The sequence below is a fragment of the Rhinolophus ferrumequinum genome, chromosome 2, assembly GCF_004115265.2.
Source record: "Rhinolophus ferrumequinum isolate MPI-CBG mRhiFer1 chromosome 2, mRhiFer1_v1.p, whole genome shotgun sequence".
In the NCBI taxonomy this organism is placed as follows: domain Eukaryota; kingdom Metazoa; phylum Chordata; class Mammalia; order Chiroptera; family Rhinolophidae; genus Rhinolophus; species Rhinolophus ferrumequinum.
In genome coordinates, this window is record NC_046285.1 from 67,866,274 (window position 1) to 67,887,878 (window position 21,605).

General features: G+C 32.7%; 1 protein-coding gene across 1 annotated transcript in view; it reads right to left on the reverse strand.

Annotated features, from left to right (window-relative positions):
- The window catches only part of NAALADL2 (N-acetylated alpha-linked acidic dipeptidase like 2), an 890,763-nt gene that overhangs the window by 444,724 nt on the left and 424,434 nt on the right, over positions 1 to 21,605 (reverse strand). Inside the window, exon 5 of the mRNA XM_033130693.1 lies at positions 5,708 to 5,858. Coding sequence (XP_032986584.1) covers positions 5,708 to 5,858 — 151 coding nt within the window. The remainder of the gene's footprint in view (positions 1 to 5,707; positions 5,859 to 21,605) is intronic.

The following is a 21,605-nucleotide window of genomic DNA, read 5'->3' on the forward strand; positions in this document are numbered from 1 at the left end:
AAATTTGAATCTTTCATCATCACACCAACTGCAACTCTTATCTTCATAAATCTCATTTACCTAAGTTATATGGTGGATTCAAAATAATAGTGGGATCCTCATTAGGATAGAAGTTAGACAACTTGAGATTTAAGTGCTAATTATGTTAGTCAAGTCACTTTGATTAAGGATCAGTTTCTCCAAGGATCAGTTTACTTATCTATAAAATGGGACAGTAAAAGATGTCCAATTGAAAGCTCTACTAAGACAAAAAACAAGCGTTATAAAAATGTAAGATAATTCTATTATTGTTTCAATTAGCTTCTCATTGTTAAAAAAGAAAATAAATAAAAGAAAGAAAGAAAAAGAAACAATAATCCTAAAGTGGAGTTACTTGCCCCCAGGACAGCAAACCAAGACTTACTTGCAGTTTCAGCCCCTCCAGGAATGTGCCTTAAACTCATCAGATTGAATTTCCTGATGAACACTAGTAAGGTCATGTACCTGATAAGAACACTGCCTCCTCTCCCATCAAAAAAGGTGTCCTTTCCTGAAGGAAACATTTCTTTGTGTTTTTTTTTTTTTTTTGCTAATAACTTTCTTGTCCTTCCCTATAAGGTTCTGCCTATAAAAACCTTCCATTTTGTACTTCTCAAGCATCTCTCTATTTACTAGATGCGATACTATCCAATTTGTGAATCTTTCAATAAAGCCAATTAGATCTTTACATTTACTTGGTTGAAATTTTGTTTGTTACATTTTATTCATTGTGATGGAAAAGTGCTGATGGATTTTTTTTTTTAAAGCAATGGATTTGATCCTCGTAGAATCACCACAGACTTGTGTGAAAACTGATTCTTAAACACATTGTCTCTATTGATAGAGTATGTGTTTAATTTAAAATAGAGACCTCCCAGTATAATAATAAGAACACTCTGAGTGACTAAGAGTGTACTATATGACACATATTTCCTATGAACAATAATAATTCAAATATGTTTTCTAAAAGGATGTAATCTTAGACATTGCAACAATCAATTGGAAATTTCTCTGTTTGGGACAAAGAAAACTTATGCAACCAAAATTATTTTTCAAAACAAAATTTAGATTTGGATGGAGGAATTTGAGTTTAAATAACCTCTCTTCTCAATATGTTGTGAATTAAACTTTCTGAAAAAAATCAAACAGCTTAACAATGAACAATTCTTTAAATAGTTTAAAGACTCACGTTGAACAACATTACATGTAAATCTGAAGGCTCAGGACACATACAGGAACCACCAGTTACAGTCGAATAGTAAAACTACAGACACTTTTCTCCCCCAACCAATTGACAAGGCATTTCATGCTGTGAATATCCAACATTCGCTTTGACAACAAGGCATATATTTATATTCCCTGCTATCCCAGTCAGGGAATCTTTTAACATTGTCTCAGTTGATTTAGTGCCAACTCGTCAGTTTTTTGACATTCGTCCAGGTAATTGGACCAAGAACCCCTGGTGAAAACTTGTCACAAATTATAGTGATATTCTTTATTCTTTAAATGGTTTTGGTTGGTAGAGGTGATGTTGAACAGACAGTAGGTAAACAACACACTGATCCAATGAATTGTAACACTGGGGATATTAAATAAACTGTATCATTTCATACACTTCACTAGAGTGTATGAAACGACTGACTTTCCTCTCTGGAATTTAAAACAGAGAAAAAGGAAAAAAAAAAAAAACAAAAACAAAAAAAAAATCTGGATTATAACAAATAGTGAGAGGGATTTAAACACAAAGCTTTAAATCAGGATGGATTTCAGGAAATAGGATATAAGAAAAATTAAGTCTAAGTCATGATAAAAGAAATATCTTGGATTTCAATTAACTAGTAGTTCATAGACTAGCCAGACAGATATTTAGAAACGGTACTGAAATTAAAATCAACTCTGTAGCCAACGGAGGTTTCAAAAGATAAATTATTAAAGCAAGTATATGGAAAGGATTTCTAACTCCTATTACTATATATAGCCCTTCAGATAACAAACAATCTTAATGCTTAGAAATTAGGAAAGATATTTCCATTTTTCAACATATGCCACATGTAATACTTGGTAAAGTGTCAACTTCTCACCTCCCTATTTTTAAACTCATCCCTTAGCCTTCTGATTACCTCTTTGTTTTGAGCCTTAACCTACATAGCCAATTGATAATTTCAGTCTAAGCACATTTTGATTATAACTGATGGCTAGTATTATAATTATGACAAGTTCCTGTAAATGTCAGTTCTTATACACCATTTACGTGAGTCCCTAGTTAACATGTTCAAATTTCTTGTGCTTCAAGGTTGAGAATAGAATTGTGCTATATGTCTCTTAGAATTCTATAATTATATGGTTCTAGGGAATGAGATTTGCTTGGATCAAAATTTAATATAATCGAAATACTAGTAGAAAGTTGGTGAAAGCAGTTATGATAAAGTTTTTGATATTTTAGACACTTAATCTATGAAATATTCAATAAATTATCAAATGAATTAAGAAAATAGATTTTGATATTCTAATATCTTAATTGGAATTTCAAAACTTTTTGAATCAATGGATTTTCTGCTATTTTGACTGGCAGAAGAGATGTGAGAAAATTGACAGAAGCATTTAAGGAGAGGAAAAAAATGATGTGTATTTTGTAAACAAACCCGTCAAAGTTAAGTGTTTATAGTCCAGGGGTGTCCAAACTTTTTTCAACTTTTTTCACCAAGAACCATATGTGGTAAAATACACAAAGAGCCGGGCCACTCACTTGAGGTGAAGTACTTATTGCCTCACCTGATTTATTTAAGTAAACTAAACATATTTTTGGAATTTGCCGCGGGCCAATTAAAAATGGATTGCGGCCCGCAGTTGGCCTGCGGGCCACAGTTTGGACACCCCTGGTTTATACAGACTTTTTAAAAAATTAATTTTACTTAGGTGAAATAAAATCAAGGTATAGCCTGGGATCCAAATCATCAAAGACAAGTAATCATGTTAACGAATCCAGTCATTCACTCAACAAATATTTACTCAGAGCTCACTGAGCCCAAAACTTGGGTTGAGGATCTAGAACACATATGTTTCTCAATCCTGATTGTTGTAGAGGCAGAAAAATGAAAGGCAGCGATACATGATGCTGAAAGAACAGTAACATGAGGTCACAAAGTTTAGGTCAGAAGTCTCAGTAGCCCAATTCAGATGTGGTAGATGATAAATAAATTTCTGCAATTGACTGGTTCTCAAAATTCAGTTGCATCAGAATCCCCTGGAAAGCCATTTAGAAACAGATGATGAGACCCACCCTCAGAGTTCCTGTTTAAATCTGGGGTGGAACTTGAAATTTTGCATTTCCCTACTAACAATCTGTGAGACATACAGATATAGATAGACAGATAGATAGATAGATAGATAGATAGATAGATAGATAGATAGATGATAGATAGATAGATAGATAGATAGATAGATAGATATATGATACTCCTTCCTATTGTGACAAAAAAACTCAGAGAAGATCATTAATAAGACAAATGAAGTTAAATGTTAGTTTTTGTTAAAGCAATAAGACATTCTTTTCTTTGTAACATAAACAGACAAATAACACAATAATAATTGTAGTAGACAAGAACCATTGGTGGATGTATGATAAGAAAGAGGATGTTTACATAATCTCATAGTACCTCTTTAGAAGGCATTCATCAATTTCAAAGAAAAAAAAAGTAACTATACAATGGAAAAAAGCTGGCAGACAGCAGCATAGCCAAAGGATCAAAGTTATCATTATGAGAAATGAGACATATCCACAATATGTACATCCTCATGTGACGCACTGAGAAGGGCACAGCTTCTCTGCTGCAGTATCCCTTCCGAAAGTGAATAATTACAATCTAATCATTAGAAAATATTGGGCAAAATCAATGGAGGGATATTTTACAAAATAATCTGCCAGTATTCTTCAAAGAGTCAAGGTAATAAAAGAAAGACTTTCCCACATTGGAGAGGATTAAGGAAACAAGGCAACTAAATGTAGTACTGAATTCTGGATTGGATATTGGAGCAGAGGAAAAAATAAATAGTGCAAGAATTGGGGAAATTTGAATAAAGTCGATAATTAGTTAATAGCATTATAGTAATATTAATTTTATTAACATTAAAAACTGTACTATATTATGTACGATGTTAACATTAGATGATGCCGGGATAAATATATACAGATTCTCTATATACTATATTTGTAATTTTTTTGCAAGTAGAAACTATTTCAAAATAAAAGGATAAATAAACATTCAGAGATTACTCAAAACTGGCCAACATTTTTCTAGATACGACTGATTTGTACAATTATGAAATGATCTGAGTCAAAATATACTAAGAATAAATGTTGCTAACTGGGCAGTTTACCAATTTAAGCAGAATATCCATCTGCCTAATTATCTACTTTTTGGTAGTGTTGCAGCCCACTGATTTGCTACCAAGTGTTACAGCCACCTGCAACCACCTCTAAACTGAGGCATTACAACCCAAGAAGTTAGAGCATTTGCAAATAAGAGAGCTGGAACGATATTTTCAGTGATGCCTGGAAATTATAGATGAACACCTCTAATTTTACTTTCAAAATTGTAATAATGAGACAGTAGACTGTACAAATTACAGATCTATAAGGTCCCAGATAAAACTCTTACATGGATTATTAATAGGGTATTTTAAAAAACAAAGTTGTGATCAGATTTCACCCCCACCACCAAATGACAAATTATAACTCATGTTTGACTCAATTTACTTCTTTCTAGGAGAAAGTTATTGATTGATTGGTGAAGTCCAGAACAGCAGGGCTTCAGAAGATAATTAGTAAAGTCCTTTGTGATATTTTGTGGGAAACAAGGAAAATATTGGCAGAACACTTGGATAATTACATGCATTTTATGTTAGTTTAATTAGTGGTTGAAGTGTCATGGTTAATGGGTTAGTGTCACACTGGAAGAAGGTCCAAAGAGCTTTTCTTTCAGCCAAGTCTATAATTTTGTCAGTGACACATTGGACAGAAATTCAATGATGTAGTGAGCACCTGCCAAAATCACATTGTCTTCTTTTCTGTGACATGACACCCACTACCATGAGCACAACTTATTGGGAAAGAGAAGAATGTTAGATACAAAGATGGCCATCTCTGTGCTTCCAGAGACTGGCCAAACCAATAAGATCCCTTCTCCTAGGGGAGTCACACAATTTGACCATATGAACTCTATTCGTTCCAAGCATTATTTTCCACCACTTTAGTCACCTAACTTGACTATGTGTACCTCCAGACTCTGGACTTAACTTTATTACACCTACCCTAATGCAGAAGACATTTCACATGTCTAGGTATCTATATGTGTTTTGCGCCTACAGGGAGTACCCATCACACACATGGTGTTAACGTATCTTTTCATTCAATCAATCATACCACGTAAAATTTGTTTTCTCTTTGTTCGTTATACTGCAATTTATTAAGACCAGAAAAGTCTATTATAGACTTTTTAAAAGTTTTATTCCAACCAATGAATATTCTAGCATTTGAGAAGATACAAATAAAATAAAAAAAACTTTTTAAAAAATGAAGTGGTAAGAATTCTTTGACTTGACTACCCTTTGATTAATTTAGGTAGCATGCACTTATAAGTTGCAAACTTGTAGTGCTTACAAGAATAATAAAGATTAACTAGGAACTTACTGATACTTGGGTAACCAGGCGTTGAAGGGTCTCCTCCTGGATTCAGTGACACCATGAAGGTATCATAGCTGAGATTGGCAGTCTTTGGTAAATCGCAGGGATCGATATATAGAAGGACACCTCCAAATCCAGCTTTTTCCAATAAGGAAAGCTAAAAGAGGAGAACAAACTGTTAAAAATAGTGTCATATGCATTGAACATTCATATACTATCATTTCATGAATGTGACTAAGATGACTCCAATTTATGAGGTTATTTTTTTTTCTTTTAAAATAAGCAGACACTTCAGATTTCCCCTTTATCAAGCCCAGCCAGTTATTCTACCTGCCTTGCCCTTTCTTCTCTATGTCAACAATACTTAAGCAGCATTCCTCTAATTTCCATACTTGATTTCAGTTGTCTGACTATGAAATTTCTTCCTCTCACTTTTTCAGTTGGTTCCTGCCCTCTGTAAGTGTGGTATCATGCTGATCTCTACCACTGATGCCTTACGCTTAGCAGGCACATGGTAGGCATTTAAGAGTATTGCTAAATTAAAGAATGGATGAGGGAGATGCTGGTTTGGCACAGCAGCAACACTTACAGAAAAGAGATCTCCGAGAAAATATTTAGGATGCACTTCTATTCGGAAGAATAAAGCGTGTATACACAACATGATCTGAACCACATCAAGGAAATACAGTGTAGAAAAACAAAAATTGATACTTGATATAAGTATTTCAAACTATAGCATATTTTCAACTCCTTTAAAAGTGCTTCGTAGTTTCCAACTTTTTTTGTAAAAACAAATATGTATTATTTTTATAAAACAAAACAAACAAAAAAAACAACTGAACACTGAGAACCTAAGCACAGTATAATTGACTCATGTATCTTCTATAACAAACTACTCTGATCAGACTAAGGTCATTTTTTCCCCAGCAATGTTTAAAGAAGAGGGGGAAATAATTTAGTGCGAGTAAGGAGGAGAGAAGGAAACAAAGAATATGAGAATAAAAGGGCCGGATTTAAGACTGACTCTCCAGTGTCACAGTGAATTCTGTAGCGAAAGCTTCTATTGTTTCAATGCTGAAGTTGTTATTCTTAAAAACAATGGTCAGTGGGATGATTTTGAATGTTCTGTTCATTATAGGAAAATATATGAAGAAAAAATAAGAACTTTAGAAAATAGTCTTTTAAATATGAAAATGTACTTTTATTATTACTAAAGTAGTTTATGATAATTAGAGAGAAAAATAAACATGACAGAAAAAAAAGCACCAAATTATCCTATTTGTCAAGAGGTAGCAAATGTTAACATGTTAAAGTTTCTAGACACTCTGATTAGGGCTTATGCACATAAACACACTTACGAAATATGACCACATATCAACAATAGTATTTTGCAATCTTTTTTTTTCCAATTAATAGTACATATTAAATGTTTGTTTATGTTGCTATGCACACCTTCATATAATTTTAATAACTAATATATATTATAAATGGCACTATATAGGAGGCCATCAAATATTATCTAAGCAATCCCTAACTGTTGGTTATGCAAATTATTTCTTTCTTTTTTTTTTATATTATACTTCAAGAAACTTCCTTATAGTTAACTAATTGCACACATATCTATTTTCATGAAATACATTTCCACAGGTAAAATGTGTAGGTCGAAGTAATTCTGTTTTTTATGATTATTGATAAACATTTTCTTTTGAGAATCACTTGCATGTGAAAAAACTATTTTTACAATTCATGAGCCCCTTATCCATTCACAACTATATATTGAGTATCACTTTATGTAGACATTGGGATATGGAGATAAGTAGGAGAAGGTCTCTGCTCTCAGGAAGTTTAGTTTCCCAGTGGAACGATGAAGTGTTTTCATTGAGTGCTAAGCCCAATTAATAGGCAATGAGTGGCTGCCTAGAAAGGACTGTGAGGCCAGGTTCAGCCTCAGTGGAAGGTGGAAAATGGTTCTATGAGAGATGTCTGCCATGGACACAAGACAGGGATGGATTGATTCACTTTTTAAAAATTTTTTTTTTAATTTGCTGACCCTGCTTTAGTGGGATAGTTAAAATATCTTCGAAATCTCTTCTAAAAAGGTCAGTATAATAATTGATATTTATGAAACATAGTAATTTAGATATAACTTATTCAAAAATAAGATGCTAGAATGCATGTTTTGTCTCGATTATATTCAGTAACACATTGAGACCCCTTTTGTTATCTACATATGATGGCATTTTCATATACCTGATGGCCTACAGTGAAGCAATGTGTTTTAGCAGTATACTATCTTTGGCCAAACTTGATTATATCCCCACAACCCTGAATAGATAGACCTATATGCGATTTGGCCCCCTCTTTCCATTCTCTGCCTGCAGTGGTTGGATCTGAGGTAGACACCTCTTGAATGTTGTCAAATCTAGTTCCTGGTTCAGTGACTCAATTTCAGAAATCATCTATTGCTAGATTTCCAGTTAAGTAGGCAACAGATGAAACTGCCTATATTAAATCAAATAAAAAGTGTCCCTCTGCATTTTTCACATTGCATTTTGAACATGGTCAGGTAGGGGTTCCTCAAAATGTTCAAAAGATCTAGTATTCTGGTAAGATACATATACATACATACATACCTACACACACACACACACACACTTATATATTCAGTCAAGGCAAGCCAGTGCAAAAAGGATGAAGCCAGTTGTCAACTGGGCTGTCTGCTTTGGCTGGTGATAGACTATCCCTGGGTGCACAGGTGAAAGTTGTTAGCTTTGCTCAGGTCCCCTCATAGCTTGAGACCTAGGATGACAATTATACTGGGGGCCTATATCCTGAAAATAGAAGGTAGATGTAAAGCCAAGATTTCCTGACATCACATTTCAAACATCCTTTTCTTCTCCCTCTTAAATATATGTGTGGTAAGTGTGGGGTTCTTCACCGTACTTACCACCTTATAAGCTAAGACATTTGACATAAGTAGGGCCAGTAAGAAACTAGAATTGAAACATAACAACGAGTCAGGCAGATGATGTTGGACCCAAGTTTGGTAAGGTCATGGAGAGACAGGCCATGGCTCCTGGCTCGTGTGGTACACAGACACACTAGGCTATCGCCCTGGAGGGGCACCATTTCCCAATTCACACAAAGTGCTGCATGAGGAAGTGGGTTCTCCGTTCAGAATGAATTACCTGACACCCACAAACTAGTGTTTTCAGGACATGAAAACTATGAGCCTTGCCTAGAAAACTGATGACGAAAAAGGAATTCAGAAAAAACAGAGGGGAGTGGGCAAGAAAGGGAATACCACACATGGACTTCATGTCCAGTTGTGTTCCTTTCAGTCGGACTGGCTGAAGTCTTTCTCCTTTTTTTGAGAATGTTGTGGTTACTTGCAAATAAACCAATCCATACCCAAGACAAGTGAAAAAATATTAGATGGGGAAATGTTAGTAGATTTTGGTACCAACCTTGACACTTAAATGACTATGTGACATATAATCTTTCTAGGCGTTGGTTTCACCATCCACAAAATACAAAGATTGAACAACATTACCCTTAAATATGCTTTCTGCTTTAAATGAAAAATGATGTAGTCTGATCCTATGATTGAAAAAAATGTTATGGAGACATTAATTGTACTTTTAAATATATGGTCACACATGAAATTTGCTTTTACCTATTAGTAAGGAATAGTTTTGAAAGATAACAATTTCTATGCCTAAAAAAGACCTTTCAAATAATTTTATGATATGGTTTCTTATAACGTATAGTATAAATATTTTAATCTTGCATTAAACTTTTATTGAGGACAAAACAAAGAAAATTGAAATACATAGATTCTATACATTAAAACTGTTCTGAGTAATTGAATCATTCCTCCCTTCCTTACTAAGTATAATTTAATGGTACACTATGAAGTGCTAATTTCATCTTTCAAAACTACTTCACATGGCTTACATGCCAAATCATGTTGCATATATATGAAAATTGCAATAAATCATGCAGGGTTAAATTAATACTATTTTAATGCAGCTATCAGCATTTTGCTTATATTGGGAATATTTCTACTCTACTAAGTACTTCAAACAGTATTTTATTTCCAGGAAAAAAGTAAATATTATGTAAAGTTACTGAGCATGTTTATTCAAAACGCCCATCAGTGATAATTATTAATACCCCATAGCTAAGGATTCCTCCTCCTCAAAAAAAAGAAAGCCACATTATGTTTCTCTGAAAACAGGAATCATTAACCAGCCTCCGATACAATGCCTCCCACCATCTTTTATTGCGCAGAGAACCACTAAGTGCTGAGACAAAATGATCCTTGCCCACGTTTTCATGAGTGCTAAAATCTCAAGTGCCTGAGATAATGTAAGATAGCTGCTAGATTAATAACAGAAATGGTCCTTAGTCATCCTGTGACACTTTTCTGTTTTTATACACAGTCAGTCAACTTTCTTCAAGCTATGCCATGGTTCCACCAACAAAAAATACATTATCTGAAGCATTTACAAAGGTCCCAGTCCCCAAAGTGAAATTTTATTTTTTTATCCCCAGGAATTAAAAAGGATTTAGTGGGTAACTTTGGTAGCACTATACTGTGACCTGATTGAAAACAGAAACACTACAGCTTCATTTTATATTCCCAGTGCCTAATATACTGCCTGGTACCAAATGATTTTTCTATTGTTGAGTTAATGAATAAATTAGTATATGTATCAGTGAATGAATGAGGGTATAAAAAACAGCATATATGGGTACAAGTATATTAAGTGAATGTTATTTTGCTCTACAGTTCACACCTACTGACTGAAAAAAAATACTTATGCAATATATGTTGTTGTAGCATCATATATCTATATTGCTTAAAGTGTGAATGTAAGTATTAAGGCAGCTTATTTCTGAAATTAAAAAAAAAACACATTCAACTAAATATGTTATGTTGTCTCCTTATACTTTTGTAAAAATACATAATTAAAACAGGTTTATTTTGTTTTGCTTTTTGTTTTATGTTTTATCTAAGAGTAGAGTAAGAATGGTAGAGATCAGCCCGCTGGTATTTGATGTGAATTTGTCTTGATAGGGTCTTGTAGCTAAAATGTCTTTGCCAACTTCAAGGTGGCTAATCCCAAACTTATTGCTATGAACCATATTAATACATTTCTCCTTGTCTATAATATATAAAGCCAGCTTTTATCAGTTGCCAAATAATCACCTCTGAAATAAATGGGACTATAAATTTATGGACAGGATACAGCAGTCTTATTGAGCAGACCTTAGAAAATTCAAAACTCCTTGGAAATTATTCACTCGGGGAAGTAGTCTGGTAACTGAAAATAGTCCAACATACGTTTACATTCCCATTGCCTTGGGCAGGCAGCATATGGGCTGTGAGTAGCTGCATTGTATTCAGATAATCAGAAAAAAAATCATGAAAAAAGCAAAGAAACAAAAAAAAGCCAAGGAGAATAAAAGAGAAAGGACCCTGCTTCACTTCCTGCCACTTAAATTTTCTCCTTATTAATTTCTACTCTTACTTTTCAACCCAAACACCTGTTTCTATACCAGAAGGAAAATAGTGTGGTTATTGTCATTTAGGCATTCCCCTTTTTCACAGTATCCAGCGAGGGAGTATCTGTTGAATTCCACAACTAGGCTTTAAGCCATTCACAGATGCTCCTAAATTGTCAGCTTACTCATTTGAACCCATTGAGTGTCAGCCTCACGTGTTTCATTTTCACTGGTCACAACGCATGGGATCCCTGAACTGCTTCCTGAAATCAAGAACCAGAGGAAGCTTGTGTTTTTCTCTGTCATTTAACTTCTTCAAAATATTAATCCAGCACTAGCTTCCATAGCTAGAAATGTTTTCTGATTCTTCATGTGGAAAACAAGAGCAAATGAACATAAGAAGACCTCAGTGTCACAGATAAAATTGCTATGAGCTTAACTGCATCCCCATGAGGTTTATATGTTTAAGCCGCAACCCCCCAGCACACCATCAAATGTGACTGTAAATGGAAATGGGGCCTTTCAAGAGGTAACTAAGGTTAAACAAGGTCATACGGGTGGGCTCTAATCCAATATGACTAGTGTTCTTGTAAGTAGAGGGAGAGATATAGAGATGTGTGTACACAGAGAAAAAGCACATGAGGACATAGCAAGAAGGCAGTGATCACAAGCTCAGAGGAAAGGCCTGAAAGAACCAAACCTCTCAATATCTTGATCTTAAATTTTCAGTCTCCACAATTGTGGGAAAATAAATTTCTGTTTAAGCCACCTGTGTGGTTTTGTTATGGTAGCCCTAGCAAGCTAATACATCCACATAAAGTTAATATCTGCCACACTTTACATGGAGATTCAAGAAAATAACTGATTAGAATCTAGGTGTTCTGAATAATCTTTAAGCTAAATCATCAAATACTAATTGCACATCTACTACGGGCCAGATACTATCTCAGAAGTTATTTGTTGATTTTTATTCAGAACATTTGATATGTCATTTCAATTCCCATTATAGTTGCAGAAGTGTGATTCAAAAAGGTTAAGAGCTTGATCTAAGGTCAGACTTAATAAGTGGTAATGCCAGGGATCAAACTCGAGTTTTCTAAAATTATGTCTGGAAATCTTTCCACTAAAGCACACCTTTCCTTTCAATTATACATCCATCTTCTACAAAAACAAATAGACTGGCTAGAGGGTGAAAAAAAAAAGCATTAGATGCTTTTTGCTGTGATCTGCTTTCTGAGAAGACACTGAAATCAATACTGTGTGAATTATATATCTGTTTATTTAGATTGCTAAAAAAACCTGGATTTTTACAAAATACTATCATGGGGGTTAAAACGTATGAAAACAACAAATTGAATACATTTTTTAAAATTCATCACTATAGAAACAGAAAAATTAAAAAAAATCTTCTAAAAAGCATGGATCTACATTTCATAATACATTCTTATTCATTTAAATAGCTATGGTATATGTAAAAAAAATAATAATGGACATGTAATAAGCAGTCATTCCTTAAGCAGAAATGTTGTCCGGATGGCTCAAATTTTACGTTATTCTTTTTTCTTGAGATTGTTTTCCTTTCAATAGGTTTTTTTGTTTGGCCCTTTAATAATATATAGTATTGTTAGGATACCATTAAAGAAGTCTGTAGGATTCCAGTTTACTTTGTTATGTTTCATAAATAAACTCACTTTGTTAAAAAAACAAAAACAAAAAAGACTTATTGTGAGGAATATTCACTGTAATCATTCAGTATATCCAAGACATAGTCACAGTATTCTTTTTCGATTTCACTGAATACCTTTACTTGACTTTCAAAATTGCTTTACTTCATGTATCCAAAGTTATTTAAATAATTCTGGTGAAATTGATAAGAAGCAATGACCTTCTGCTTTTGGAAAGAAAAAAGAACTTATTCAGAAAGTTAAGCCTGTTGCCAGAGTTCTAGAACGAATCTTCATTATAGTTCAGGAAAGAGGGAAGGAGGGAAGGAAGGAAGGAAGGAAAGAAGGAAGGAAGGAAGGAAGGAAGGAAGGAAGGAAGGAAGGAAGGAAGGAAGGAAGGAAGGAAAGAAGGAAGGAAGGAAGGAAAGAAGAAAGGAAGGAAAGAAGGGAGGGAGGGAGGGAGGGAAGGAAAGGAAAATTTCTTATTTTATAAGGACTCATTACATATAATTTTTAAACCCACTTTAAACTAATATCTTGTTGTGGTCTGTGGAATTATTCTTTTTATCACAAGTGAAGTAATCATGACATAAGAATGACTACCTAAAGACCACATAGTTAATTAATAGCAGACTTTAGAGAAATATGTCTTCATAATTGATTATCCTATGCTTTTCCATTTAATTATATTGCTTCCAAATAACAATATTAAAAAATAATAATAATGTGATTTTGCAAATCTAAATTTTTAAAAATTCATATTATTTGACAAACTTTGCAATGTTTGCTGTATGAAAGAAGCCTGATATTAAAAAGAAAAAAAAAAAGAATCTTTAAAAATGTGATGTTATGTTTCCACTGTAGCTTCAAAATATGGAAGAGAATGCTTTGTTTTATTTCTCTACTCCTTCTCTTTCCTATCCATGGATCCACTTATGTAGTATGTATCCATTACTCTAGGTTCTAGGTTGAGAATACAATGATAGAGTGGGGACCAGAAAGTATTAACCTAAATCCTTTTATTTCAGCGAGAGCTATTTGAGATTGGGATAGGAAACACAGTGGCCTGGGGTCTTTCCCTCTGTCGAGGAGGTTCATTAATTGAAAACATTAAAGGGTATTTGTCCTTAATAGGTTCTCTAACATGATTTCCTTACTTATAGCCAATATTGGGGGGAAATATAAAATTTCTATTAGTAAATATATTTCTGACATTACCAACTGTATGCATTTCTCTTTCCATTTGTAGAAATTCTATTGCTTTTAAACCAAGCAAACCATGTTCAAAAAGAACAGAAAAGAATATTAGCATTAAATACTGGGGAGCCAAAAAAATGGATGTACATGACTTGTATTAATGTTTTGTTATCAGTATTTATTGAGTATTACAATTTTAATACAGTTTTTTTATTTCATAAAATGTGTGTTCATTTTTTTGGCACCCTCTGTGTTATGTGTGTGATATATATATGTATATATATATATATATATATATATATATATATACATATATATATCACACATAAGAAGCATGAAATGTTACATAATGTGTGAGGTATTTTGTTTTGGTTGTTTGTTTGTTTGATAGTAAGAAAAAAGAGAAGGAGGAGACCCAGGTTAATAATTAAGGGAATGTAAATTTTTTTTTCATATATATATATATATGAAAAGTCAATAAGACAAACTTCTGATTTACCAGCTTACTATTTTTAGTGCTTATACATGTGATGGAGAAAATATAGCTTCACATAACCACATACATGAGTCTCTGGGATTATGTAATTTTCTAGTTCAATAAACAAGATCAAAGAAAAAGCACAGAGTTCTTCATATCATTTAGTCTTTGAAAGTTTACTATTTTTAAATTTTTAATATATGTTACCAATCCTTTTAACTAACAGCATATTTAACTAAAGTCGTAATGAATGGGGAGAAATCCATGGATAATACATGATAGAATTATCTCTAGAGGTATATCCAAAATTAGCTATTGTTGAGGTTTATTGCCATTGTCTGATTTTTTAATGTGTTGACAAGAATCAATATTTCTATTACTACTGCCTACGGAATTGCTTCTATAACAGAAATACTAAACCGGGTTGCCAATTTTGTTAAATAAAATAAAACAAAACCTTGGTGACTAGATATATATTTAATGTGCAATCCTTTCTTAATTTATAGCATTATGAAACATCATATAAATGTTAAAAAAGTCAAGTTAGCAGTGTTATTTTTTCTAACTGAAATCTTTATATATAACTCTTCTCCAAGGTGAATGGATATGAAGGGAACAGATGAGGGAAAATTAAATGGATATTAACATACCAAAGCATATTATCAAATTACTTTTAAAATTTCACTATAGGAAAACTTCAAATCTTGTACTACTTGTAAGTATTATACTACAGCTGTTTTAAGCTGTTAATAATACAACTGAATTTATCAAATTGTTTTTCTGCAGCTTGGCTTGCAAGTAACATGGCAGATAAAAAAAGCACTGGACTAAGAGTAAGAGGTCTTGAACTGGACCAGCCATTAGGCAAGGGATGCTACGTAGGCCACTGAAAAGCTGTACAATTCAATTTCTCATCCATAAAAAGAAATGGCATTTACCCTGCCAGTCACACAAAATGACTAGCAGATTCAAAGGAGGTAATATTTCTTAAGGATTTTAAGAAGCATGAAATGTTACATAATGTGTGAGGTATTTTGTTTTGTTTGTTTGTTTGTTTGATGGTAAGAAAAAAGAGAAGGAGGAGACCCAGGTTAATAATTAAGGGAATGTAATTTTTTTTTTTTTGCATTTATCTGGAGAGTGATATCACAGAAGAAAAAAATAACAACCTAGTTATCCTGAGGAAAAAGAAACAAAACTGTTTCTCCACATAAAAAGGTCCCATGTGTTTATTTCCAAAATTAAATATTCATATAACTTAAAGGTACTCTTCCATTGTCATTCACATATTACTAGACTTCGTTTGCTTTTGTTACATTGGAATAAGCAGGAATGAAAAATGCTAAGATCGTTCAAGTCATAATTATTTTCCTAATCTGCATTAGGCTTTTTAATTTTTTATAATTCTATTACTTAAAATATTAGCTTAAGTCCTTTAAAATTTGGACAATGATGATTACTTTTTCCTTACCAATCAAGGAATCATTAATTTTGTTACCTTATTATTAATTTTTCTTCATTAAAAAAAAACAATCTACTTCACTGAGACATAATTTATCAACCCCTCCTGAAATTAATTTATTCAATTATATACAACTTGAGATTTTAGTCAGGCATTGGATAAGTAACTAGGCATGAATAGCTAAGGAATATTCTCACTCCCAGGCATGTTAAAGGATTACTCATACATGGATATGAAGTATTTGTAGCTTCTTTATTAGAGAACTAATACAAACATCTTGCAGAAGATTTGATCAGAATAGAAATAACTTCCATGTTATCCTTTCTAATGTTACTAATAAGAAAGATTTATAGTTGCCAAATAAGAGTCAGAGTGCATGTATCTTGTCCCTGTGGTTTATAGATCATCAGTTATGGTCTGCAATTCTGTGTGGTTGAAATTGATAAGGGTTTTTTACAGTACAAATACATCAGATGTCATAGTCAGAGTTCTCAATTCCCTGGTCCAGCAAGGCTGTTGATTTATTTTCTTGAGAAGCACTATTCTCTTCGGGAGGGTGAAAAAATATCTATAGGTATATTTTCATTCAGATTTTAGATACATTTAACTAGATTAGGTACCAAAGGTTCATTCTGACTCTGAGCTATCTTTTGAACATGTATTAACTGTTAAATCAACCTTCTATACTTTTCATTACAGATGTGTAGGAACATAGTTCAAAGTATTATTTTACTGGACTGTATTCTAGGAGACCAAGTCATCCACAGCAAATATCCACCATTCCTTTCTCTCCCTTCTAGTACTGTATTAAGGCAAGATGCTGGGCAGAGAACACCTCCAGTTTAATGTCTGAATACACAGAAAGGAAGAAAAAAAGCTACCTTAGATGTACAGTTCTCAACTAGCCCCAATGTGATGAACAGCATTAGAGTACCAAGGAACAAACAAGACACACAATAGAAATGGGTATGAAAAACTGAAAGAGGAAAAACACATTAGCACAACTGATGTGTTTTATGGCTTCTTTCCACGTGGCTTCATCTCAATAGAAAATAATTTTCTCTTCTCTTATGAGAGAATGGTTTCCTATAAATAAATGTCTATTCCATATGAATACGCCTGTACATATTAAAGCAATAATCTTTAAGCAAAAATAATTTTTAAGCCAGCATATCTACCTCTTCTAGGCATTTCTAAAAGCTTTATAAGCTATTGTGCACATCAAATGGGAGTAAATAATTACTTTGTTTTCTTGTTTGATTGAATGAGTTTTGTTCATGTTGTGGTAACAGGTTTATTTGAAAGTGAAAGTAATTTGCTATAGAACAGCAGCTTTTATAAATGGAAATTTCTACAACAGAACATTGTGAGATGTTTAAATATTAACCAGACATATTGTTCACTCTCTACACTAAATTTTAAAAACTTAATACAAATTAAGCACATACTTTATTGCTGGATCTTGCTTACCAGAGCTAAGAAATCCACAATGTTCAATTTTAATTAAAAATGAAATTGAACTACAATTCCCTATAAAACAAGGGCTGATCAGACTCAATAAGCTTTGCTTAATTTACTTCAGAAACAAAATAATTGAGTTGCTCAGAGACAAAGAAAAATATGCTTACATTGTTAAAGAAATACATGCTTCCAAATCGTTTGCAATTCTATTATATTTTCTAATGTTCACAGCTGATTACATATCACATATATATTTTTAAGGTATTTAAGGGTCCAAGAATAACTTTCTCTTATCTTCATAACTTCTGTATGTATGCTTACTAGGGCTGCATAATAAATTACATACTTGGACAATTTTTTACTTTAAAAGAGATATTTAAAAATATTAGTCTTTATTATAATTTTAATATCACACACATACACAGAGGGTGACAAAAAATGAATACACATTTTAAGAGAGGAAAATATTTATTAAAATTGTAATTTTAAGATTAGGACTTTTAAAAAAGAATATTCCCAAATGTTTGACTAATATCTAGCATTAATGTTACAACCACCCTAGAAGATTTTTAAAATTACTCTTATTACTTTTCTTGTTTATATTTGCTTTTAACTTAAGAAAACTGTGGCTCAACGAGGTGATTTTCCATGGTTATGTAGCTTGTGACACTGAAAATGTGAATATTGGTTTAAAATAGTAGGAAAAACGGAAAAATAAGCAGGAATGAAAAGTACACTGTTGACGAAAGAGCAGAATAAATGCTTTCTTGCTCTCCTGCCTTTGTGTTTTCAGTGGTTTAACATAAGGAATCAATTTGAGATCACAATGGTTCTAACAGGTCTGAGGCCAGATGTTCAGAATGAAATGACTTCATCTTCAGGAAGTGTTCTTTGGATACGAGGATGAATTAAGGAACAATGTTTCTAGAATAGTCCTTTAAAGTATCTCTACAGAGCTCTGGACTTTCATATATGAACAAACGTTGTAATAAATTGAGTTGCCCAGCAATGAAATAAACATGAATACTTCCTCAAGAGATAAGATTTTATGCATGAGAAATGTCCATCTGTCAAAAAATTCATAGAAACCACCCAGGCACTGGGCAGAGATTTTATCTACGTCTACTTTTCTACTAGTACTTGTTTTGAAAAGGACAAATAAATATGATAAGGTAAATGAGATATTATATGATAATACTTTGAAACAGACATCTGTAAAATAATATCAGTGTCATCATTAATTCTGCAATATACTTTTTATTAGAGGATCTCAAAAATATTTAAGATAAAAAAGTATGCATGTAATACAGTTGGATGAACACATCAAATTAGAAAATCGGGGTGAAACTTAAGATAAAAAATGAACACTAAGTAAAGTAGAAGAAAAAAATTGGCTAATACGTTTTTACAATGAAAGAAACAGATGAATTATCCCATTAAAGTCAAATGTTTTAATTGAATAGAAGGGAGTCAAACCCTAGAGATATGTTTTTTTTTTTTTTAAGAAACTTTCTAGAAACAAAATAATGAAGATTTTAAAAATGATGAGCAAATAGACACCTGACAAATAAAAGTAAAGGGAGAGAAGAGGCAAATCCATATATAATATAGCTGAAATTAAAAGCAATGAATATTAAAAATATATACTATAGATTGATGAAAACATCAAAGAACTAGATAAAGGATATCCCATAAACCTGAATTAACTAAACAACAAAATGGGAAAATAAAAATATGTTAGAAATGAAATATAGAATCCTAAACATAAAATTATGTTAGAGGTCTACTTCTTTCAGAACTGGACAATTTCTGAAAGCCAAAAATTATAAGGATATACAGAAACTAAAAAATGAAATAATGAACTTAAGATAAAGAACTACGTTTCTTACACAGCATACATATACCAGCGAATAATCATTTGACATAAATTTGCCACAATGAAAATCTTCAAAAAGTTCTAAAAACTAGAATTTTATTGGCCATATTATTCATCGCAATCCAATCAATTCCAAATTAATAGTAAAACCACAAACAAAATTAATTTATTCCCAAATAACTGACTCACAGAGCAATGGAAAAGAATCTGGAATGCAATGAATAGTATAATACATAACAATGAAACTTTTGGGATACAGTGGAACTTATGTTCAGCTTAAAATTTATAATTTATATAGTTCACATAAAATTTACATAGAAACATAGTTCTCATTTTAATAAATTAAAAACATAAACATTAATTAGGAAGAGGAAATCATTTAATATAAAAGAAGAAAATAATGAAATAGAAAACATAAAATAGAGTAGCATACAATTATTTAATGTATGGATCAGAAGAACTATTTGCACATTATAACATCTGCAAATGTTCAGTATGAAACAGATTCATCAGATCTGACAACAAGCTGAAGCAAGTTAAATATTTCGAAAGCAGCCTGACCATGTCCCTAGACTCAAGTCAGACAAAGTCCTCAGCAGTGGAGCATCTGGTCCAGCAGCTGCTACACTCAACCTGTGAGTAGAAATGAGCACTGGCTTCACAGGGAAACTAAAAGAACCGGCTGCCAAGGGAAAAGGCCTTTAATAGAGCCAACAATGGGCAGACACAATACCACATCAATATAGAAATTAGTACAGGCATGTGTCATTTTGTCTCAATTACAAAAGTCAAATCTGCAAAGAGGGGAGTCATATCAGATTTTAATAGAGGCTTACAATCATGGAATGTTTAGTTCAGCAACATTTGGATGTACTTGCATGTTTGGAACCCCTCAGGATAGGAGATAATGGCAAACAAAGGTGGGCCAGTTTCTTCTCTATCTGCTCAATGGAAGAGAAGGATATTACACACTAACAAGTTCATTTCTGCAAATCGAAAAGCTCGTGACTCCTGATGGTATGGCTGACACTGACACAAGAGGAACCGGATAAGTGATGATACTCACATAGGGCAGCATTTTTTTTTTTTCCCTGAGCGTCCCCACCTCTCCCATCTTGGACAAATAAATAGTAATGTTTTTTCCTCATCAAACTCGTAATCTTATAAACTGAATACTCATCCTTAAATTATTAAAAGTAAAATAAGACTAAGAAAAATTGCTACCTGCATTTGGTTATGTAAGTCTATTCTAATTTTTCTCTTATATTAATGTAGAAAAATAACTCCTAATTCTGTGAAGATATCTAGTAAAACTTCCTTTTGTTTGCTCACAGATAATTTTATGATATTTCAGAAAGAGAACAAAAAGCTCCATATTAAACCACAGCCCGCTAACCACTGCTGCCCTGTAGGCTTCATAACTAACATCTAGAAAGGAGTATAATAAAACAAGAAAATAGATAAATCAGAAAATCAAAGGAATGAGAAGTCACACCATTTCAGACTTGAAAAATTTTTTATGAAACCTGTTGTAATAGTCATGTCTAATCAAGGAAAACTTTATATCAGAATCAGTGATATTATTTACCTTCCCTGGGAGTCCGATCCCAAAGGAGAACTTAAAATGAGGATGAGGTACAAATCATTGTGCTAGAAATACTGTGTGGGGTAGTTTAAGAGAAATTATGATAACCCCATTTTTATACAAAATCTTAAAGGAAAATTAATAACATATGGCCATGAAGTTATCTGATTGACAGACTCATGTCAGGTCTTGACATACATTTTAGGGGGTTAGAAAGCAGCAAAAAACAGTTAGGATCTAAAATATGGGGAATATTTTTCTTGATAGTATTCTTTGTTCACATTATGCAGATCTCAGAACCTTCTTTAAGCATGAAGCTAGTTCCAGCAGCCTTAAAAATTACATATTTGTTATACAATCTATTTATTAATGATTAGCTTTTACCCTTAGAAAAAATAATAACCACCATGTATTATTTACCTATGTTTTGACATATACTTTGCAGGTGGATTTAAACAATAATGTAGAGTAAATATGAGTGTTATTAATTTCCTTTTACAAATAGGGAAATTGATGCCAAAAGTTTAAGTAACTTGTCTAGTTTCTTAGCACAAAGTAGAGATACTGAGAAAATTTGTCTGTCTTCAAAACCTATCTTGTCCATTATGCCATATGACATAGGGCCTTTTAAAAAAGTATTCCAAAAAAATATGATTCCCACCTAAAGCTA